General features: G+C 47.9%; 1 protein-coding gene across 2 annotated transcripts in view; it reads left to right on the forward strand.

The window, feature by feature from the left end:
* LOC119457109 (nephrin) overlaps positions 1-24,530 on the forward strand; it is a 423,265-nt gene that overhangs the window by 24,446 nt on the left and 374,289 nt on the right. Inside the window, exon 2 of one of the 2 annotated variants that reach the window (XM_049669958.1) lies at positions 23,593-23,958. The exons of the other annotated variant lie outside the window; for it this stretch is intronic. Within the exon in view, the coding sequence (XP_049525915.1) occupies positions 23,593-23,958 (366 nt within the window). The remainder of the gene's footprint in view (positions 1-23,592; positions 23,959-24,530) is intronic. 2 annotated transcript variants of the gene reach the window in all.

A 24,530-nucleotide genomic window follows, 5' to 3' on the forward strand; every position in this document is an offset into this window, starting at 1 on the left:
CTCGTTCTTTTCCCTCCGTCTCCTGCTCGCTGCCTCCTCTTGGTTTCCGTTCCGACGACGAAGCCTGCTTCTTTGTATTTCCGACCACTTTATATATCTGCCTCCGAATCTCACCAATTCGCCCCTTCTATATTACGATGCCACGCCGGCTCCCCTCTGTTGTTGCATCGTGGTTTCACCAGCTCCTCCTCTGACGTCATGCCATATTGCGCGGCGAGCGGTGCTGCCAGCTGCAGCGGTTACTAGCAACAGCTCAGCTCGCGGTGCGGCCAATGTAGCTTTCGCTACAACGAGGTCCTTTAAATTTCTGCGATTCTAGGCGTAATCGAAACACGGGTTCCTCAAGCCGACGATTTAGCAGCATGCGCCACAAATGCACTATGTGGTGCCGCTCTTAAAGGAAGCACTTGCCTACTTGTGTCACGTGCTACTGAGTGTGCGGCAAGAGAGCGAACGATTCTTAGCAGCACCGGTGCGGAATGCATTTCGGTGGCGCCGAATGTTCTTATTAAGGAAGCGCGAAAGAGGTGTCTCGATGCATTATACGCCTCATATATGACTCAAACATGACTTTGCTAATATCGCAGTACAATCCCAACGTAAGCGGTTTTGGTAATACGTGCCCAGGTGATGCAAAAGTCGCTTTCCAGCCTGGCTACGCACCCTCACGTTTCTTAAGTCTTGAAGCCGCATTATGGAGCAGAAAGTAATTTTTATTGCATCGCATCATCACCTCACTTCTACGCGAAATACTCGTGCTATTACGTAAGAGAGCCCTAAACTTTGTGGGTGCTTCTCAGCAGCGCTACATGTATTGCCTCTCCTACTCTGTGTTTTGTTTTGACAATCTCTCGAAGCTTCTCATGCCCAAAGGCAGGTTTGTTGCGTCAGAACAAACTAGTTTGCCACTTGAACATTTTGCATGGACTGGGCTCATCCTATATCGTACAGATACAGTTTTAGGAAATCTGTGTAGAATGTTTACTTGTAGAATAAATTTTAGGTGTTAGAACGTTTTGAACAACTTGGCCAATGAAAACATTTCGTGTGTAAAATTCCATCGCTTGCAGCACGAGTTTTGCTTACCATGCAGTTGCGGTTATACAATTGCACGAAAAGAGTAGAACGAGAATTGCAACTTATTATTTTGCAACATTTCTAGTGAGGGGTTTTCAAGTTTTCTTGTTTGCAAAGGGAAGTTAATTGCAGATTGAATGTGTATGAATAAAGGGAAAACTTTTCATCGCAGTTTCATCAGCACCGCTTTCGTGATGAAGAACTACATCGGCGCTGTCTTCGCAGCTCGTAATTGATCCAAAGTCAGGAAAACACACCAGCCGCCTACGAAATTCACGAAGCAAACTCTGAAAGTAAACAGTGCCAAATCCAGCGCAGACGACGACCCCGCCTTGATCACGTAGATGGGCTGCTAGGCAAACCTCGTGCACCGCACTGGCCATCGAATGGAGCCCCGGGGTCCACCCGGTCGGCTCTCTTCAAACATGAATGTTCCGTTCGTGTGCTTTGTAGGCCGGCTCGTTGGCAATGCCTCATCCGCGTGGCTTGGAAGCCAGCCCGCGGCACAGTACGTTGCTAGAATACGATGAGCCATTGCTGGAAACCACCTTGAAAGCAGCAAAGGCAAACAGAGCTCGCTTGGCTCACTTCGGTGTCGGCGAGTGTAATGAAGGCGAGCGGCATGCGCGAATGAGCATCGCCGGAAGCGCGGCAAGGAGCGCGACTCAAACGAACCGGAAAGCGGGGAACTAAGACCCTGTGTTTGGTTGTGCGTAGTGAACCCGCCAGACCTATATACGGAATGCAGTGTAGACAAGACGAACGTCACTTGTGGTGTCATTACGGAAACGATGTGGCTGGCGTATGATGCGTTTGTTCTGCACGCCCGTACACACTCGCATCTTTATGGTGGCGGGCGTAACCTACTGGTACGCCTTCGGGAAGAGTATAGTCATCGGAGTGAGGTGCCCGAGGACAGCATGGGTGGACGAGTGCATTTGGTATTTGTCATCACAAACTAGTGATCGGAATGTCACACACAGCAAACGTACTTTCACTCATGAACACAACCAAACGCAAGGCACACAAAGCAAACCAGGCGTTACTAACAGAGGTTCAAAGAAAACTATAATGGATAGCGAAAAAGTGTCGCCGAGACACTGTACTGAAGGCGGCCGTGGCCGTCTTCCTGCGAACACCCCACGCGCATTATAGCGACCACTTCCTTCTCGCTGAGTTGGCCACGTGCGCCGCTCTTACATGTCGTCGTCTTTGTCCTTCATTTATTCACTCCGCACACATCATGAAAACGAGATACAAGAAACATAGATATATTGTACAACACAACTAACAAATACAAACAGCACCCATGAGTAACTACTGCATGAAAAGCAGTACAAGGCGCGTCGAATGTTCGTTCTCGCGTCTTAAAACTTGTCCTAAGTATGACGTTGTTGATGCGTCGCCAACTCGCCGACGAGAAGCCCGATGGTTGGCGACGGGTCTCAAGATTGGAGCCCTCTGTGGCCGTAAGGCTTGAGGAAACCCCGGTAGCAGGTCGATATTTGGCCCTCTCGGGCGTTGGCGTCCGACTGTAGACCGCCGGCTGCTGTACCAGCATCCCAACGCGACGGGTAGCAGCAGTTGTACCGCAAAGCGGTGCGGGGTTCCGAAGAGGGTAGGAGGATGGTAGGCTTCTTTGGAACATGAGGATAAGGGTGAAGCTACCCTGTGGGCTATGTCGGACCTTGCTCGTCGAAGGTCCTCGCGGGGCGAGGACTCGCTATCATAGCAACTTAGTCAGGAGAGCTTGGAAGGCTTAAATTTGAGGAGGTATGACTCAGCACATTTTTATTGGAAGCTGGCTGAGGTAATCCCAGACATAATCGGAGACCTTTACTGTGTGACAGGCGCACCTGGCATAGTATCCGACGCTGTATTTAACCGTAGCATGGACGTGGTTATAACCGCCTCCAAGCGCGTCGTTGGTATACGCAGGGGTATACTTCTGCGCATACCAGCCACACGCAGAGCACACCGACCGTCTCTGACGATGACGCCGCAGCGTGGTCAACACTAACAGCGTGGCGCGGTAATAACCTGCGGTCTACCCGAGTAGTGCAGAGAAATTGAACGCTGGTGAGCTATCGAACCGAGCAGTGGATGAGCACGGCAGAAACGAGGCATACGACGTCACAACGTCGGAGCTTGAAACTAGTCAAATTCGCACTCGACCAAATAGACGGCACTTGTACCACGACGGTGCGAATCAACAGGGACAGTACTGTCGCTGTACTTCTGCGCTTCCTCCTCGGACTCTGGCAGAACGGACGTCAGAGTTGACGTCGTTTATCTGCTGCGATGCCCGCCGGCAAGCGAGACATCGGCACACAGCGCCGCATCCAGTGCAAAGCTACGAACAGTGGACAGCACCAATACCTCAGAAGTACGCTCTGTTGGGCTAGTTCGCTTAACACAGTTAATCTCGGATATAGAGCAAATAAGTAAGCATACACACGAAGAAGAAACGACTGACGCGGACGAGCGCTCGTCCGCGTCTGTCGTGTCTTCTTCGTGCGTATGTGAACTTATTTACGCTATATCTGAAATAAGCACCAATACCAGCAGCAATTCTTGTTGGGCAAAGATAAATTATCTAAAAGAATACAAAGCTTTATGACCTGCCTGCTACATCTAAGTATCCCAGGCTACCGAATTAAAATAAAATGAATTGGACACGTGTCTAATTGATTTTATAATTGTACAAAAATCAATTAATTCAAAAATCATGAGCCATTCTACTATCTGAAGGTGGATGACCAGCGAAACGGTTTAGCACACGACACAGTATGGGGAGGCAGTGTATGGGCGTCTTGCGCTGGAGTTTGAGGTATAGTAGCGGCGCGTGGTGGCGGCGAGAAAAGTTATCTGGGTAGTACCAGCTTGGGTAGTATTAAGCCCTAGCTGTGGCGAAGCACGTTTCTAGCCCGAGTTTTGCGTCTATTCGCACTTTTTTTCTGCCCTGTTGCGTGTGCGAAAAGGCTCGTCACTTCTGCCAGACCACGCCGACCACGCTGCGAGCTGGCCGTAGCCTATAGTTTAACGAAAACGGACTCTCCGTGTGCCGTGGGACGTAATGCTGGAAGCAGAAGGGATCGGCGTCGGCCTAGCTCACCCTCGAATCGTTACTGCTGCGTCGTGAGCTGCCACGAGCAAGAAGGCCTGGATCCCAACATCAGATTCTACCGTTTTCTTTCAAGGCCTCACGAAGCGGAGCGTCGGGCGCGCTGGATAACTTCAGTACCTCACTATGAGCAGCACAAATTTGAGAGTTAAATGTGCTCATCCTTGACCTCAAGCCAGCACGTCGAGGCAGCGCAGCAAGGCAGTATTGGTTACAGCACATCGATGTTCGAGCGCTGTCATTAAAAGCTACATCAAGCGAGCAGGGCACGAGCTCGCGCTGCAGCGCGATTCGCACGTAGTACGTTACTGCGAGCTCATATTCATTCCATCAGTTATTTATCAGTTGCTAAAGGCACAGAGGGCCGCTACTACAGCGCAGGCCTAACTACTTGTCTAGCGATATGCAGTCAACAAAGATTGAAGGAGGCCCGCCGTTTCGCGGCATGCTGAAAGACCGCTGCCGTCGCGGCGCATACGATCGTGCGCTTGAGCAGTTCGCACATCGCGGCATGCTGAATTCAGACCGCTGCCGTCGCGGCGCGTACCGTCGTGCGCTCGAATAGTTCCGTACACATGATTTCTGCTTATCGCTGCTGTGAATTCATTTATAGCAAGCATTTTCCTCGTGTTTGTGCGCCTGAATCTAGCAGCGTTCAAACCTTACCTGAAGTTCAACTTCGTACGCGACTCGCTTCACTTGCGATTACCACCGCGCTTAACCTTCGCCGCTTATTTCTTGAACGGCGTACAGGTATTGGGCGTTGCATAATTTCTTGTCTCTACGCAACGTGCCACCCCTGAAATATTCGGTGCCCGATATTCGCTGCAGGCCGTGGTACAACACAACCGAAAGCGGTGGGTCCATATTGTAAACGTGCTTACCGAGGCAGACGACCGAGCTTGGTACTACCCAGTTCAGGACAGAGGGCGCTCTTTAGCACCATTTTCGCAGCGCCCCCTGGGCAAAGCAGGAGCCCCATAGTACGGACTTCCGAGGAGCAACGCGCCTACTAAGAAAGACGGCACGAACAGAGACAATTCAATCGCCGCCGGGAGTTCGCACTACACGCGGCCTCCCCATTACACCGAGATAAGAGAAGTGAAATTCAAAATGAAGAACGGCACCTTGTCTTATATACTCGCGCGACGGTGCCGCCGACTCGGGAAAGTGGCAGGAAACTAGGCACGCAAGTGGTTGGAACGCCGACAAAGAGAGGGCGGTGCCAGGCGCGTAGCCAGGGGGGGGGGGGGGGGGCTGATGGGGCTTCAGCCCCCATCACGATTTCTGGGATCATAGTTATGTTCTTGCCTAGATCATCTGTATTTCTGTGCGCAAAGTTACTATCTGTGACTGAGCAACATGTTTATTTGTCTTATTTGACGCATTATATACACTGACGTTGGCTTAAATACGTAGATTTATTGGGGACTGATACGTATTTTTAAATATCCTATTGCGAGGTTTTGTGTATACAAGCAGTGAACTTTGTTTCCAGCGACTCTTTTTTTGCCCTTTAGCGAGTTGTATCTTCGCATTTGTATATTCCATTCTATCTTCGCATTTGTAATATATATTTTGCAGAACCCCACTTTTTATTATTGCGATAGCAATTATATGGACACTCAAAAGCAGATTTCTGCCGTCGGCGTCGCCGTCGCCGTCGCCGTGAGGTTCCGTATGACGTCATTTAGAGAAGAAATCGTCGCCGCGCGCCGAACGCTGTATGTGCGAGTGAAAAGGCGCGAGGGGCGCGTCTTTCACGGGGAGTGAACGCACGGCGGAGAACAAACGCGCGTTCTGCGCCGTGCTCGCTTAAGGGCTGCAGAAGTAGGCGTCTCTGTTCTCCTTCACAATCACCATGTATGTAGAGCAAACGCGCCTTCTTCCGACGAGCGAGAGTCCATGGGGGAGGGGGTGGGAAGGGAGGCGACGTTTAGCTGCGGCACGCAGTGCCTATTATTGCGATAGCAATTATATGGACACTCAAACGCAGATTTCTGCCGTCGGCGTCGCCGTCGCCGTCGCCGTCGCCGTGAGGTTCCGGATGACGTCATTTGGAGAAGAAATCGTCGCCGAACGCTGTATGTGTGAGTGAAAGGGCGCGAGGGGCGCGTCTTTCACGGGGAGTGAACGCACGGCGGAGAACAAACGCGCGTTCTGCGCCGTGCTCGCTTAAGGGCTGCAGAAGTAGGCGTCTCTGTTCTCCTTCACAATCACCATGTATGTAGAGCAAACGCGCCTTCTTCCGACGAGCGAGAGGCCATGAGGAGGGGGAGGGAAGGGAGGCGACGTTTAGCTGCGGCACGCAGTGCCTATTTATATCAGAGGCTCCGGAAACAGTCACCAACGCCGCACGCATTTTGAGCGAACGCGGGCAAAACGCCGATGGCGTCGACAACAGTTCTGCGTGTTGCCGATGCTGCTGCATGTGCAAGTTTATACAGCTGATAAAGCTAATATCATTACTCCGTATAGCTCTCTACAAGTTTGCTATCGCAATTGATGCTTCGCCTTTCAGGTGAAACTGCGACAACATTTTTGTACTCACTGCTGCGATTATTATCTCGGTGTAATTACAATACACGACGAGTTACAGCTGCTCCTGCGCAATCGATTGCAACGAGGGATAGCGTCATTGAGGTTTCTTCCTGGCCGTTGCATATGTAGAAAAATGTAAACAAGGTTCTTGAATGACAAAGATTCATCAAAATATTTGTCCTCAACTTATTCATTTCATGGCCTTTACGTTTTATTGCGATAGCAATTATATGGACACTCAAAAGCAGATTTCTGCCGTCGGCGTCGCCGTCGCCGTCGCCGTGAGGTTCCGTATGACGTCAATGGAGATGAAATCGTCGCCGCCGAACGCTGTATGTGCGAGTGAAAGGGCGCGAGGGACGCGCGCTTTCACGGGGAGTGAACGCACGGCGGAGAACAAACGCGCGTTCTGCGCCGTGCTCGCCTAAGGGCTGCAGAAGCAGGCGTCTCTTTCCTCCTTTACAATCACCATATATGTAGAGCAAACGCGCCTTCTTCCGACGCGCGAGAGGCCGTGGGGGAGGGGGAGGGAAGGGAGGCGACGTTTAACTGCGGCACCAAGTGCCTATTTATATCAGAGGCTCCGGCAACAGTCACCAACGCCGCACGCATTTTGAGCGAACGCGGGCAAAACGCCGACGGCGTCAACAACAGTTCTGCGTGTTGCCGGTGCTGCTGCATGTCAAAGTTTATACAGCTGATAAAGCTAATATCATTACTCCGTATAGCTCTCTACAAATTTGCTATCGCAATTGATGCTTCGCCTTTCAGGTGAAACTGCGACAACTTTTTTCATATAAGCTGCATGCAGTGCTTTGCTGGTTTCGAACTGATAGTGACCCTTTTCGCGGCAATGCCGTGGGCGCTGTCATATTTGATCACGTGGTGACGCGTCCATTGCTTGCCTCAACTGCCTCCGTTGCCTCCTTGTTTACAATGTAAGTGTATGACGCCGGCGCGGCTTAGAAAACCTCTGTTTTCGGAGATATCGTAGACGGTGACTAGGTGGACGACACGAAGCTTTGATCACAGCTTCAGAGAACATGCAAAAGCGCTTTCGGAGCTGATTAAGCTATGTCCAAACGGCGCAAGCAGTGTATATGGTGCTTCTTCTAAAAGCGGGGCTAAATATGCATTCCAAGCTTTCCGATTATGAATTCAGTCAGCATTAGTGTGTTTTGCTCTTTGTTTTTTATTCGGCAAATATTTTGAAGCAGTGGCTTGTCAGTTTCTGACTCAGTGAAGTTCCTCGGTGCGGCCACTATCTGATTATTTTCTGCCAAATCACTCGCGGGTGTGCTCAGTTCCGAATCCGATAGATTTGTTCTTGCTGCGCACAAGGCTTGAAACGTAGCTGTTTTGTACATTGTAATACCTTGTAGCAAATATATATTTCAGCTAGTAACTTGCTTACTCTTGTGGACCGTCACGAAACATTCAGCTTCGACCATTGGTGCGCCATAGGTGTAGTCCGTTATTTATTGTGTGTATACAGTGCGCATATATTCAACTGTGCGTCCATTCGCTTATTCTTGATACGTCGGTGATAGAGTGGGCGTAATTTTTCCTGCCATTCGGGACAGATGTGTATAGATAACGTGCGCGAAACTTACTATGACAGGAAGCGGCGCTACTCCCTTTGTCATTGTTTAACGATTGGTACTCACTCTTGCCGACGTTCTGGAGATGAAGCCCTTTCTTTGAAGGTTAGCGATACAAGGTTGGCGGATGAGCAAATTTCTGTATCCTCGAGGAAATCCGTACATCACGAAGTGCCGGTAACACGTTCGGACAGTTGCAGCAGCGGTCCGCGAACTTCGCCACACAGATTCATTCTATTCCTTAACATGCCAGTCACTATTTTTGCAGCCAACTACTGCACGCGTCTTCAATCCACATTATTCAATCTAGCATTATTGGAGCACAGTGTGTTAGCGAAAACTCAGTTGCATTTCCGACAGCTGATAGCACAGAAGCAAGGTATAGAAGCGGTAATGGTTTCGTATGCGTGCGCGGTCGCTGAGGAGAGGTATGGCGCGCCGCCGTGAGCGCCATCTCGTTTCTCTAAAACAAACTGCTCCTCGAAAAGGGTCAATAGTTCTAAAGTTCATGTGATGTTTTCTTTACTTATTAATTAGAAAAAAAAATGCGGAAGCATGGATATCAGTTATTTCTGCCACAATTTTTGGGGCTTACGAATATACTCTTTTATGAAAACATACATATTTTAACGGACAGTGCATAGCGTTCAATAATTCGTTTGCAGCATCTATTATACAATGAAATTGGCAATGCAGTTATTATTCATGCATTTGATCCCTCGACAAATTCTATAAGGAGGAGGCCGTGCTGCAACCTGAGCCCCACCCCCCCGAACAAAATTTCTGGCTACGCCACTGGGCGGTGCGAACGTATACATGGCTGACGCGGCTCGGCCTTTCGGGCTAAGATACGATCATGTTAAGGTACACCAGGATTTGTAGCCAACAATACCTGTGGAAAATGAAAAGACTGTGTCAATGACGTGATCTGCTCATCGACCCGTATTTATAGAGCCCATATTGGCCAGTCTTAACCTGTTTTACTGTTTTCTAGAGAAGCGTTTATACACATTTACAGTTTTAGCCTTTTGTATTACTAACACCACTAACTAGAGTTTCTGGCCATTTCGTTTTCTTTATTTTATTGTATACACTTTTATCCGGTTCTCTTTTGGTTTTGCAATCATTTCGTTCTGATGTTTGTCACTAGCATAATAAAAAACTCTGTTTTTACCTTGTTCCTGTGCCCTCTTTGGGTCCAAAGTCTGACAAGGGTAGTTGAAGGGGGCGTTACAGGTCCCGGAGCCCATCACCCGGAGTCCACAGGGTTTTGGGGGCTGGTCAAGCTGCTACGAGCAGCTTTTTTCCCCACTTTACCCCCGCAAGGCTGTATATACTTTTTTTGTGGAAATAAAGCGCACATATGTGCAGTTGCGCTTGGACTGTTTTTTTGCAGTATCACCAGGATCGGCGCACATTTTAACGCGACAGCGTTAAGGGCCCCGTGTCGCAGAAAATCCGGCGTCTGCGTGAGCGCGAGCAGGCCGGCGTTGTTGGCGGAAATAATCCTCCCGAACCACCCCGACGGCGCAGGCCCTCCGCGGGGCGCAAGGCGTTAGTGAACAGAATTGAGTTTCTCAAAGTAAAATGCGTCAGAGAAATCGTAACGTACGTACGACTTAATAACAACCTGCAGACGTGATAGCTTCAGATTGTAATTTGAATATACGAGAAAACATATATCACTTGCCGGGAAGCCTCATAAGCAGCCAAGGATCTTTGAATGCGCAAAGCACCCTCACAGACCAAATACCAGTGACACAATGGAGCAGTGGGAGGCACAGCTCGCCCGCTCCGACCTGGCAAGACAAAAGTATTTAATTAGCCAGGTCAGGCAGGCGGCAGAGGCCAGTGGGGTCCTGGAGTGAGAGTTCCGACCACCCCTCCTTAATATCTTTTCCATCACAATAAAGTTTCTATTAAGTTTCTATTGAATGCTATCGCACCCCACTCAAAAGGCGGAGCTTAAGCGGCCTCCAAATTTTTTGCACACGTACACGAAAAATGCACGGCTAAAAACAGCTTCGCTGTAAAATGGCATCTACCACCAACGTGAGCAAGGCGACGGCTTCACTGATTGAAATAGACTGAAAGTAATAAAATAAATATAAAACGGTCTTTTAAGTGCGTAAGCATTTCTAGGGTTACCCAGCGAGAAAACTGTCCGTCCGTCCTCCGCGTAATACGATTGCTTTCAAGGTAGCTACGCCAGCTGTGGAAGAAGACGAACGCGCGAGCGTGAGGCTGGCATGATCTGCGACAATGGAGCCAGCTCTGCAAAATGTCACAGTCACAAGGACAACTAACGGCAAGCAAAGTATAAAAATAAAAAGTGACGTCTCAACCGGAAATGTCAGTGACGTCATTATCTTTTGCGGCTTTTGAATTTCTTAAGCGTCCGGCATTTCGACCGCTACGCCAGCAGTTATCTTTCTTTTGAGGCTGAGGTGAGCTTGCGACTCCCCTCAGCTGAACCGCCAGCGTGTCATTAAACTATGGGAGTGGCGTATATCTTAATGTGAACACAATTAGGCTGTTATTGACGGCAATTGCTCCAGTAGGTTCTTTAGAAAGGTGAACGAATAGGATGGAAATAAATGACAGTGCCGCAGAGGTTTCAAAAGCAACTTCACGTTTATTCATCTAGAATAATGCCACCAATATAACTGACCAAACAAAACTTGTTTGGTTGGATGAAAATATTATGGCCAGCAAACAGTCGTAATGTATAGCAACATATGCGAAACCTTTTCGCAGAATCATTCGCAATTCCGGGCGACACCATGTATTCATATCCAACAGCTTCCAGACAAGACAACATTGCCCAACATTATCATTGAGAAAGCATTAGACTTACTAATTTTGCTTCCCGTCGGACACACCGAGCCCGTGTTACGGAAAGTGAACGAACATAGCGCGACGTTTCATCGGGGAGCGTTTCGCATTTATCGTCACGGCGAGACACAGCGCGTCGGATGCCGTAGCGGGAACTTGCACGATAACAGAAATCATGCACTCACACCTTTCGCCAATGAATCACGTGCGCTAGGCCACGCAAAAATTGAAGTGAAGCGCACGCTACACTTTGAACAAACACGCAAGGAAAAAACAAAATCGGATTACACCGATTTGCTCAATGAGCTCCGCCATTCCGCACGGGATAATAGCTTGTTTGCACAGGATTGCCAAGTCTTGCGCCAGAATGACTGGTTGGTAGGGGTCACCAAGAACGAACTAATAAATTGTGAAATAGAAACAAGATTGACATTTGTTGTTTTAGTAGAGGAAAAATATCTGAAACGGAATATTTACTCGTATGACAGCATTGTGATTTAAATTTTTTGAACAATTTTCTTTCACATAGGTTTCCTAGTTTCATTGTTTGCCCCCCCCCCCCCCCCCCTCACCTAGTCGCCCTTCAATCGTGCACCACTAACTCTGGTGATAGGTTTTGGCACGCTTTTCGTTCCAAGCTTCGAGACCTATTTAGATGGACCTTGGTCGAAAGCACAGTGCATACGAAGTTACCGACACTGGGCGAATTCACGTTGTCCCCATTGGAGCTAGATCCGTTTGAAGCTAAGGCGCGCGCGGGCGGGCACTTCGTCCACGTCGCAGATCGCTTTCAAGATACGGGCGCGCGGCCGCGCTGGGAGCAGCAGCCGACGGAGCGTAACGCGCCCCCTCCGCTGCCTCTCCCCCGTGCCTCGCGCGCGAGAGACCGCGCGCTTCCGGCCTGCCTTCCTCCCTCGCGTGCGCTACATTGACCCGCGATTGCCGGCTCACCCTCGTACGCTTTCACTCGCACACACAGCGTACGGCGCGCGTCGACGATTTTATCGCCGTTGGACCTCACGGCGACTGCGACGACAGAAAGGCGCTTGGAGTGTCCCTATAATTGCCATCGCAATAAAAGATGACGACGTACGCGCGAGCAGTGACACGAGCTGGTCTCTGTGACTACGTGACGTGTGCAATCAGGCCCGCACTAGGGATTAAAGGGACACTAAAGAGAAACAGGAAGTTCAGCTGGAATAAAAGAGGGACCTTCAGGAATGCATGTAGTTTTTGTTGGGTGCAAAAATATGACTTATTAGCGGAGAAATTCGTAAACAAAGACCAAATATCTCTCCCTCAATTTCTCTCACCCCAGATTTGGCGCTGAAGCCGTGTCGTCACAGATTTCATTGCTCTCAGCGAATCAGAATGCGCCATGATACGTCACCGCTTGCGTAAACGGCCGAGGCGCTGGATGCATCATGGCTGCATGCATGGTCGCTGCGTTTGCGTTCGCCGCGATGGATACCGTTGCTGCCGCTGAACCTTGCAACGAAGAGCTCGCCAGGGAAGCAGGACTGCATTTCAGCGATATTAAGTGAAACGGAGCGCGAAGTGATCCTCAGTGCTCGAGTGGTAGGTGTTTCCGCGTGCGATGGCGGTGAACCGCCGGCCGCGCCGAGCTTCGTTTTCGTCGACGGAAAGCGAAGCGTCCGGTCCGCCAGGCGACGATGTTCCCGACGGAACAAGCGTAGAAAGTTGCGCACGTACTCGGTATGGTTATTTCGTGGCTTTATTTAATGACATTCAGCACTCACCGAGCCGCCAGTTTGCTGCTGCAGGGGCACCAGTAGGGGGTTTGATGAAGGCCGCATTGAGGGAACAGCTGCTCGAAAAAGGACTGGCCTCTGGGGCACGCCAAGATACTTTCCGAGGGCAAGATTATACACATAATCCGAGGGCGAGAAATGCAGAGAGCACACCATCAGTTTTTCTGGCTCTTTTGCCGTTTTATCATCGGCAGATAGATAGATAGATAGATAGATAGATAGATAGATAGATAGATAGATAGATAGATAGATAGATAGATAGATAGATAGATAGATAGATAGATAGATAGATAGATAGATAGATAGATAGATAGATAGATCAACTTTAATTCAAAGGTAGTTTTGTCTTGCCCCAATGGGGCATCGCTAATGGTCGGGGCCCCTAGTCCAGGGCTCCGCTGGCACTTGCCATCTTCTCTGCTCTCTGGATCAGCTTGAGCTGGTCGTCGAGGGCCGAGCTGGACAGCAGTGCCTCCCATTGCTCCCTCGTGGTGTTCGTGTCATGGTGTTCTATGTTGTGTAGCGTGCACTCCCACGTAATGTGGTATAGGGTTGGTGTGGCCCCACACCACGGGCATTCGTCCCTGTAGGCTGTAGGGTGCAGGCGATGTAATATGTGTAGGTTCGTGTAAGTGCCTGTCTGGAGCCTACGCCAGGCAGCGGCATCCTCCGTCTTTAGTATTCGATGGGGTGGGGGATATCGCAAGCGACTCCCTCTGTGGTAGTTCAGGATTGCTGAATACTCGGGATCAACTGGGTCAGGGTCATCTGCAGTCGGCGTTTTGAGTGCTCGGTTATGTGCAAATTCTCGAGCTGCTCTGTCGGCATACAGGTTACCCGTGATGGCAGCGTGACCCGGTATCCAAATGATGGTTATGATGGTGTTGTCGTCAGTGTCCTCCTTGGGTATTTGGGCTAGGACTTGTGCCGCAGGTCTTGCGATTCTTCCCTGTAGGAAGTTGTGGCAGGCCTGCTGGGAGTCCGTGAGGATCGTCAGTGGTTTGCTTGCGTGTTGGCCTTCGCGGATGGCTAACGCGATGGCCAGCTCTTCCGCTTCCGTGATCGTGCAGGGGCGGGTCGATGCACTGGAGGTGACGTGGCCTCGGCGGTCGCAGACCACTGCCACTGTGCCCTTTTCTTCGTTCCGTACATAGCGGCGTCCGTTAAACGGGCCGTATTATCGAACCTGAATGTTTTCTCTATGTATTGGGCCCTCGCTTTCCTCCTTCCGGAGTGTAGGTTAGGGTCCATGTTGCGTGGTATTGGGGCAATGTGATACCTGTCCTGGACGTGACGAGGTATCGTGCAGGTTTCTTGGGTTCGTATTGTTGTGGCTTTGAAGCCCAAGGTTTGTGGACCTGCCGGCCCGTGTGAGTCCGCGCAAGTCTCTGTTGTTGTGAGACGTGAAGGGCTTCTGTGAGTTCGCTGAGGGTGTTGTGTAACCCCAGCGCCAATAATTTCTCAGACGATGTACTCATCGGCAGGCGGAGAGCGGTCTTGAAAGCCATCCTCAAGAGCGTGTCGGCCTGTTTCGTCTCGGATTGTGTGAGATGGTAGTAGGGCAGGCTGTATGTGTATGTATGTGTATGTCATCGGCAGAGCACTGAGCCATTGCGAACGCCGGGGAGCCGGGGCTCTCCGCGCGACACCACACGAAGGGACACAATCGAGTCAACACTGCCACTGCCCCTGAGCAAGCGCCTTGGGCCATTTATACAGCCCTCAACACTACACACACGAGGCATTTTCTGGCTGTTTCCCGCGAAGTCAACGTTTTTCGAGCCACGCAACACGCAACCAAACACCGTATAGCGGAACAGGCGCGCGCAACGATGCATTCAGCAAAAACGAAACTACGAAACTATCACGGCCGCATGTATCGCCATGGCATTTTTTTCTTATTTATTTAATTTTGTGCTAAACTTGTACTTCCTCGCTTGAAACGGTTTAAAAAGTTGGCAAATGCTGTTTACGCACGTTTAAGGTGTATTTCATTTTGCGTTTTATTAACAGCGATAAATCGCTCTCGACCAATCGCGACCGGCCTGCATTTGTAATCTCCGACGTCACGAAAGTGTTGTGCGGGAATTTCGAAAGGGCGTCAGCACCTATCCTTCAGTTTTTCGCTATTTTCTCGCTTATTAAACATCTGTTTGCAGTAAGAATGGTATGGCTGTGATCCTGAAAGGATAATCTACCATTTAAGCGTTACTTCCGGTTTCTCTTTAGTGTCCCTTTAAGCAAGAACTGTGGAGCAGCCGTGGCTTCGGATCCGAACGTCATCAGCGCACCTGGCGCCGCCACCTGCAGGAGTTTGCTTACCTCATCAGTTCACGTTGCGCCGCCTTTTGCTGTAGTTCGTCTCGCCGCAGCGCTCTCGCATTTACCATAGAGTAACATACAAGAGAGGACACTTCCATAGGCCCCTGCGGCCGATTTTGGTTCGCTGCGCACCTAGCGGGTGTCTGGAATCTACGCAGACTCAGAGATTGCGACCGCAGCAAAACTAATCTCGAAGGCAATCTTCTGGCGATTAGAAAATGTACACGGCCTCCAAGATTGCTTCCGTGCGAGTGCTCGTCCCGGAGGCTATATTATGGCTATATTTTGATTTTTTTAACGCGTTGCTTGCATGCATCGAGTAGGTTCGTGTAAGCTGTACCGCCAGAGCAGCAAGCACACGATGCCACTGTGTGTTTATGCAGGCACTTTAAATAAACATGACAAGTGTTGGAAGAGACGAAACTTTATTTTTCAGTCATTCTCAGTAAGCACATGTACACTTTTTTTTTTTTCGCAACGTTCGATGAACGTAAGCACAAAAAGATGGGTGCACTGCACAATGAGAGACATGCCAATACAGCTGCCACATGTTGAGAATAAATTTCACAAAAGGAATAAAGAGGCGATAATATGAAAAACCCCACAGAACAGTAAAACTGCAGAAGACGGCATTAGCATTAAAGAGAAAAACAACGCTCGTACTTTGAAGCCTAACCTTTCTTATTAAGTGGTAGTTTCGGGCTGCATAGCAAACAAGGAATGAAGGCTACTCACTGCAGTTGTGAGCCAACCACGCTCTCTCCCTGTTTTGCCGTTGTTACTGCACCACGTAACACAGCAGTAATTCCCGTAGTACTTGACTCCGGACAGCATGACCTGAAAAAAAAAAAAAGTATTGGTTAGGTCGTCTCTCCCGCCTTCACACAAATCTTAACCTACGCACTTCACATCGCCCTTTCGCGAAAAGCGTCGCGTGCAATTGTCGCAGCTAAAAAAAAAAAAAAAAAAAAAAAAAAAAAAAGCAACCTTCGGTGCCATGCATGCGATACTGAGGCAGGAGTGTTTATTCAGAATACGTCGTAGCCACAGCTTACAAACATTATTCTCAATTCGCAAGTTCTCTCTAATTGCGCTCGTAACAAAGGCTTCAAGCAATCTGCGAAAGCCATGAATAACGATCCCAAGCATAACTGCATTCTTTCACAGAAATGCACACACATGCATTAAATTCAGACTACGTATACCAGCGTGTTCCGACTCACTTTCTCGCGCCCAGAAACGTTTTTCTCGCAAACGTGCTGCGCAGCATTCGAAATTGCTGTTTCTTACATAATGTGAAGCAATCCACGAACATCATGCGCGAAGTGAAGAACACAAAAAGCTCTCTGCGCCGAACAGCACAATGCGACAAATGTTAACTTACGGCTGAAGTTATAAATACATAAGCAATTTGGAAAGTAATGAAGGGAAAAAAGAACGTAATGAAGGCCTTCTTACCAAGCAGCAGCCAAGCAGACAGACACGTTCTGGCAGGCGAACCCAGCAAAGACCACGCAGACGTTATCGCACATCTTTTGTAGCGTCGCCTTGCCTGATCACACCATGGCCGATATTTTGTAGCGATGCTTTATTCTTTATACTAGTCTTATCATCCACCGCTCACGGCCGGCTGATCCCGTCGATAACGTCTACGTCTACAGCCACATAGACAAGTAGACATATAGTGCACTATAGAAAAGTTACTGCAATAGATTAGTAGTACGCGCGTTCCCTTGGAAACACGGAGTGTTGTATTGTCCTCTAGCGGGCGGCATGAAGCTGCGTAGCTCGGCCGCTTTTAGGCTCGAGTGGCCACTCTTGTAATCCGTATGTTACTCTATGCATTTACCTTATATGGCGCCAAGGCGACCGCAGCCGCTGAGCACTGCTGTGATTACCATCACTGTTGAACGTGAGCACTCAATACCACGTCGTACTACGCAATGCTTACGCATTATTCAGAAAACTCCCTGAGGAGATTCTCCCTGAGGAGCGCCCGGTTCATAATTTCTAACTATAGTCGTTATTCTAGCGTCTCCGCAATGAAACTAACTCTTGACCTACCAGACCTCGCTCTGCGCCGACAGTGTTCTCGACTGTGCCTCTTCCATAAAATATTTTACTTCGATCTCACACTTAAGGAAGAATTACTACATCGGCCATCGTACGTGTCATCTCGCATTGATCATTCCCAGAAAGTTGGTGTACCCCTTTGTCGCACAAAAATCTACTCTGACGCACTTATACCAAGAACCTCGGAAGACTGGAACCACCTCCCTGCCTCCATCACCGCCATCTCTGACTCCAAGAATTTCAAGACCGCCATTAATACTTACATTTGTTCTTGCCCCTCCTCTCTGTAAAGCCTTCGGGCGATTGAGAGTACGAAAATAAATAAATAAATAAATAAATAAATAAATAAATAAATAAATAAATAAATAAATAAATATGTAAATGTTCTAACATTTTGCTTCGACTGATGAATACTTAGCCCCTTGAGGTCTTCAGTGAGACCATTGAGAGCTAGGTTGTTTCTTGATGAGAAGCTCCCAATTTCCGCCCAAGATCTGTGTACCTTGTGCATGTGATGCATTTCTGTCGAAGAAATAGGCCTTGTTGAGTCCAGGATTCTTCCGTCTTTTTCTGTGTGTAATTTTGGACTAATTGGGGTTTCGCATTATTGCATTGACTCTTCCATTGATTTATAGTCGCTAATTCCAGGATTAGTGAATAATACTAGATATAAAAATACAACACAAGAATAGATAATTGAACATTATCTATTATTATTATATTTAAAGGTGTAAGAGTATTTATCAAATGCAATATCGTGCTAAAATTGGTAAGAAAGATTCTTGTATTTATTTATTTATTTATTTATTTATTTATTTATTTATTTATTTATTTATTTATTGATAAGCCTAATACAAAAGATACAATGAGGTACAATAAAATGACATAGCCACAATAAAACAAGGCAGAGTAGTTTGTAAGGAAAAGGTAAAACATTGCTCTGCCTCGCTTTCTTTATCATCCCTTTTTTGTATTTCCTTTCTTTAATTCTTTATTTCTTGCTATTATTTTCTGCTTCTTTTTTCGTTCTTCTTTCGGCGTCATCCATCGCATCTATGCCCAAGTCAGCACTACTGACACCCGTTTCCCAATCTTATCTTTCCAAAAAGTTAGGCCCCAAAGTGTCATTTTATTTTAATACACGTTCATTCATTCTCAGTAAAGGTTGTGGAAAATATATAAGCAAATACAGTCCATTGCAAAATCCGAGTCTGAAAACGCATGCAGGTCGCTAGCAAACGTTAGTAGCTGCAATTCACAGGAATAAAAAAAAATTTCTTATCCCGCGTTAAGAGCAAAAAAAAAAAAAAACAAAACAAAAAAACAAGAGTTTAATTCCAAGAAATTACCGAGCTGTGAAAAAGGTACATTAAAAATTTTGTGAGATACCGAGGTTAATGAAGTGGGCCTCTAATCCAATGAGTTCTGCGAGTCTTTAGATTTAAAAATGCGGAATCAGCTTACCAGTTGTCCAGTCAATGAGTAAGGTACTCTATTTAAATCACGTAGCGAAATTAAAGCTAATTGTGGCGTAACTGTACGCTACAGTCTTTATAAGAAACATGGAACTAATATCGCCTATGCCACAAGAAGATGACCGAAGCACCTTAGAAATTTTAGCACGGATGCCTGCTGAATCGAACGTAATAAAATACATCATGAGAAAGTTTACGAAAGAAGTATTGGGCGGGATGATTTTTGCATTTTTCTAGAAAATAAGCGTATATTACTAAGAGCGCAGGAAGTTTGCCCAACATCCGGGAGCAACTCAACGTGCGAAAAAGTTTACATTTTGTACGAACGAGGAGCTTCTTCTATGTGGTGCGTATCAAAGTTTCAAAGGTGTGAGTTATCTACAGCTCTCGCAAAAAAACAAAAAAAAAAAAAACAAACAAAAAAACATGTGAGGCAAGTGTTGGAAAGCTGCATATTACCCTTAAAACATATCTGCTGAGTGTAACGTGGAGAACGACACGTTACAAATAATTACTGAGCCCTCGTTCTCCCGCTTTTTTCATGCGTTGTTTGTAGTAGGTTCTGACGATCCCCTCGGTGAACTAAACAAGATACCTTGTTAATATTTATTACAAATAAATTTCAGTTTATGTGTGGTGTGTAGGCAAAGTTCAAAATGTCTGGGTTAATTGCAGCCTTCGCAATATATAATAAAATCGAGTGCTACAGAGCTTTACGAGTGGGATTTGCGAGCTGGTCAGATTTTAGCCGCTGCCTTGGAAAAACTGAAAATGCTTGTATCAAATGTAGCAAAAATGGAAAGGCTATGGCGAAATTTTGTATCAAGTGAAATCTGTGTGCAGAAAACACAACCTTTGTAGAAATTTCTTAAGCAAGTGCTTCAAAATGTTATAGTGCCATTTTGCTTTGTTCCCCACTATCCCAAAAAAACTCTAAGTCACACCGAGCTTACAATTGGTAAGGAGGAATCTTTTGTGTATTGTGTGGCTAAACTTTTCAATCTCTAGCTTAGTTAGATATTTTGCAAATAATTACTGAACTCGCGTCGCTTTTTTGTCAATTTTATGCATTATACAATTGTGCAGAAACTATTCACCATTTTTTGTTATAAAGCCAAAGTATCGAGATAGAGATACTTTTGCTAGAAGGGTGTATTTACCCTCTCAGAGGCCCTGAGTCCTAAAGGCAGTAGGAGAAAGGTAAATTTATGATCCTGCATTTGAAATAGTTATAGATAGATAGATAGATAGATAGATAGATAGATAGATAGATAGATAGATAGATAGATAGATAGATAGATAGATAGATAGATAGATAGATAGATAGATAGATAGATAGATAGATAGATAGATAGATAGATAGATAGATAGATAGATAGATAGATAGATAGATAGATAACTTTATTGAGGTCCTGAAGGAATCCGATCCTGTTTTATAGGGGGAGGATCGCGGGCCGCTTCCACGTAGGGACGGGGAGGCCTAGCCTAACCGTGGTGTCGTGGGCCTTCTGGACAGCCTGAAGTTGTTGTAGTAGGACCGGGCTCTTGATCATGGAATCAAATTCATCTTCAGAGAAGTGATGCTTTCCTTGTAAAGAGGTGCACCTCCGGAGCATGTGTTTAAAATCACTGCGATCGTTACAGTCTGGACAAAGTGCTGAAATGTCTGAGTAATGGCTGTAAATAGAGAGGCTGGGGTATGTCCCCGTCTGAAGCATGCGAAGAGAGATTGCCTGTGGCGGAGACAACTTTTCGTGTGGGAGTGGGAAGGACCTACGGCCCATTTGATAGTGTTTCGTTACCTCGTTGAAAGTAGTCAAAATGTCCCGAAAATGAAGGCTGGGGGCTGGTTCCTCCGCCTGAGCCTGCGCAAGTCCCGGCGCAGGCCGCACCGGCGGCCCGAGCCTTGGAAGCCCCGGCGCGGCAAGTGAGACCTTGCGCCTGGGAGTAGGCTAGCTCGTTGACATTGAAAAGGCCCCCGACCCTCGAGCCAAGATGAGCAGGGAACCAAGTGATGGTGTGGTGTTTAATTTACTTGTGAGCGAGAGTTCTAAACAGTTGTCGCAGTTTCACCTGAAAGGCGAAGCATCGATCGCGATAGCAAATTTGTAGAGAGCTATACGGAGTAATGATAGTAGCTTTATCAGCTGTATAAACTTGGACATGCAGCAGCACCGGCAACACGCAGAACTGTTGTCGACGCCGTCGGCGTTTTGCCCGCGTTCGCTCAAAATGCGTGCAGCGTTGGTGACTGTTGCCGGAGCCTCTGATATAAATAGGCACTTGGTGCCGCAGCTAAACGTCGCCTCCCTTCCCTCCCCCTCCCCCCTCCCCCACGGCCTTTCGCGCGTCGGAAGAAGGCGCGTTTGCTCTACATATATGGTGATTGTAAAGAAGGAAAGAGACGCCTACTTATGCAGCCCTAAAGGAGCACGGCGCAGAACGCGCGTTTGTTCTCCGCCGTGCGTTCACTCCCCGGGAAAGCGCGCGTCCCTCGCGCCGTTTCACTCGCACATACAGCGTTCGGCACGCGGCGACGATTTCATCTCCATTGACGTCATACGGAACCTCACGGCGACGGCGACGGCGACGGCGACGCCGACGGCAGAAATATGCTTTTGAGTGTCCATATAATTGCTATCGCAATAAAACTTCCTTGCAGACGGTCCCAGAAGCGAAGGCTCTAGCAGCGGATCTAGAGTCAGTGTAAATATAAGTTCTTTGTGGATCGAGGAGAGCGAGTGCGATGGCCATCTGCTCTGCTTTGTGAGAAGAGGTTCGAACCGATGCTGAGGATAGAATCCGACCCTTAATATCCGTGGATACTACTTCGAAGCACCGTATTGGGCGGCATCGACAAAGCATGCAAGCGGAGAGTAGGCGTGAGCGTGAGCTAAAGGAGAGGAGGCTGGAGTGACACGCCTGCCCACGTTGTATTGTGGGTGTATATTTCGTGGAAGGGGAGAGACCTTGATGCAATATCTCATGGGATCCGAAAGATGTGTGTTTTGCACTTCGAGCGTGATGGGGTTGTGTCCCGTGTCAATCATGATCTTCCTCCCTGCTGATGTAATTGAAAGCCTGGTAACCTGTGCCGTTTGCTGAGCCTCGATGACTTCCTCAAGCGTATTGTGGACTCCAAGGTCCATCAGTTTCTCTGTGCTAGTGTGCATCGGAAGACCTAGGACTCTCTTGATGCTTTTTAAAATGAGTGTGTTTAATTTAGTCCTCTCGTGGCGTGGGCACTTGTGCATGGATGCGACATAGTTTATATGGCTCATCAAAAAGGCATGGAACAGTCTGAGGAGGTTGTCCTCCCGAAGGCCACCCCGATTGTTGGAGATCCTAGCGATTATTCGGATGACCTCTTCCGCCTTGGAAGTCAAATAGGTAAAACACACACACACACACACACACACACACACACACACACACACACACACACACACACACACACACACACACACACACACACACACACACACACACACACACACACACACACACACACACACACACACACACACACACACACACACACACACACACACACACACACACACACACACACACACACACACGCACGCACGCACGCACGCACGCACGCACGCACGCACGCACACACACACACGCACGCACGCACGCACGCACGCACGCACACACACACACACACACACACACACACACACACACACACACAGCTGGAGTCATAGAGTAGAGCGAAAGTAAGCTCCACATTCTCTTGTATACACCTTCTTACGGTGCTCGTAAGGGGTGTATTGTTAGAGCAGCCATGTTGTTCGGTCTCATGTTATAATCATTCCTAATCGTCAAATTGGAGTGACATTAGGAATGACAGTGCCGCTTCTCTATTGCTATTGAATGTGCTAATGTCGCACGTACCTTGTTGTTCTTGGCTGGCGATGTTGAGATAAACCCAGGTCCCGACACGGTTCGCGAGGAACTAAAAAAGCTGTCTCCTGGTCAGTCGCAACTACTCACCGAGGTTCAAGGTCTTAGAAATCTTTGCTTTTTTTAAAAGTTTCTTAATGCTTAATGCTTAAGAAAATATTTAAGTGTTCGAAAGCGTCATATGCGGGCAAGGTTTCAAACGGGTGACACGTATGCAGGCAACGTTTCAAAGTACGTGGCCTAATTTCAGTCAACTAAATCTCTTTATGAAACAGCTAAAAAATAACATCTTTGCTGGAAATTGTTCTGTGATTCTGCAAGGTCTCCGAAGCGTGCCGTTTTTATTTACTACAGGTAGTGGAAGCGAGTTCAAGAAGTTAAACGTATTTAGAGCACAGGTATAAGCGTTTACATCATATGTATGCGCTAATCATCTAACGCATTCAATGATAGGTAGTCGTCTCAGATTCTCGTTGTACCAAGGAGGCGTTATAGAGGACTGATGAATTACTCGAAGTGGAATGTATTTTTGATAGATATTTTAGTACTGAAAGACAACCGCATTACTTGAATTGATCGGTCAACATGTGTCATGAGGAAATAATTTAGGAAGGCGAAGAACTCTTAATCTATGATCAGCCTAAGTCAATATTTGATAAAGTACGAATAAATTTTGACAGATTTCTTTAAAAACAATTTGTGCGCCGTAAATGATTTCTAAATCAGTTTCACTATTGAAGTCGAATTAAAGAGGTGCGTTTTTTCATGGTTTAACAATTTATCCGCCATCCTTACATGCAAGGCTGGATCAAGTGGGAGTGGAAAGACAACGTTTTTTTTTTTTTTTTTTTTCCTTGCAGAGGAGCCGCGCGTCCACGTGGTGGGCGTGTTGGGCGAGAGGGTGTCACTGCCGTGCGACATGACGCCCAACACGACGGACGACGAGGTGTCCCTGGTGCTGTGGTACAAGGACGACTCGACCACGCCCATCTACTCATGCGACGCGCGACGCAGCCGCCTGTCGCAGGCGCACCACGCGCCCGCAGACTGGCTCGGCCACCGCGCGTACCTGCGCCTGGCGCCTGCCGACGCCGGGGAGCCGGCCGGAGGGCAGGCAGCCCTCGAGCTCTACCCGGTGCACGAGGAAGACGAGGGCCTCTACCGATGCCGGGTGGACTTCCGCAAGGCGCGCACCAGGAACTACGAGGTCGTGCTCAAGGTCATCCGTGAGTGGCGTCCTTTGCTTAGCCCGAATCGGTCCACACTTGGTTATGTGCAAGCATGAACCGACTAGCTAAGCAATGTGCAGCGGGACGTGCGTACTTTTTTCTTTCTTTTTTGTCTTTTTTCGAATGTAAAACTCTTGTCAAAATATAGCCAATACTGTAAAGAACATTTACATTCCAACTGTAAGCAAAATTTCTTCTCGGCAACCCCCTATGGCTACAGACACCTGAATCCGGCAACACGAAACGAAAGAAGTCGCAGTTTCGCCCGAAAGGCGAAGCATCGAATGCGATAGCAATTAGTAGAGAGCTATACGAAGCAAGGATAGTAGTTTAATGGGCCGTATAAAGTTGTAAACATTTGCTTACCAACTAAATAGACAAGCAAGGTGTCACGCGCGCACAAGTAAACCTGAACACATCTCGCTCGATGACCGCGGAAAGTCGCTGTGAAAGCGTCGGAGTGAGAAAGCGCGCCAGCAGCAGCGCGCAAATTGACCTTCGCGCTGTTTCTCGTCTCGCTTCAACGCGAACTAAACGTCGAAAGCAGAGCGCCTACGAAGCTACCGGCA

Source organism: Dermacentor silvarum, chromosome 6 (genome assembly GCF_013339745.2).
Source record: "Dermacentor silvarum isolate Dsil-2018 chromosome 6, BIME_Dsil_1.4, whole genome shotgun sequence".
In the NCBI taxonomy this organism is placed as follows: domain Eukaryota; kingdom Metazoa; phylum Arthropoda; class Arachnida; order Ixodida; family Ixodidae; genus Dermacentor; species Dermacentor silvarum.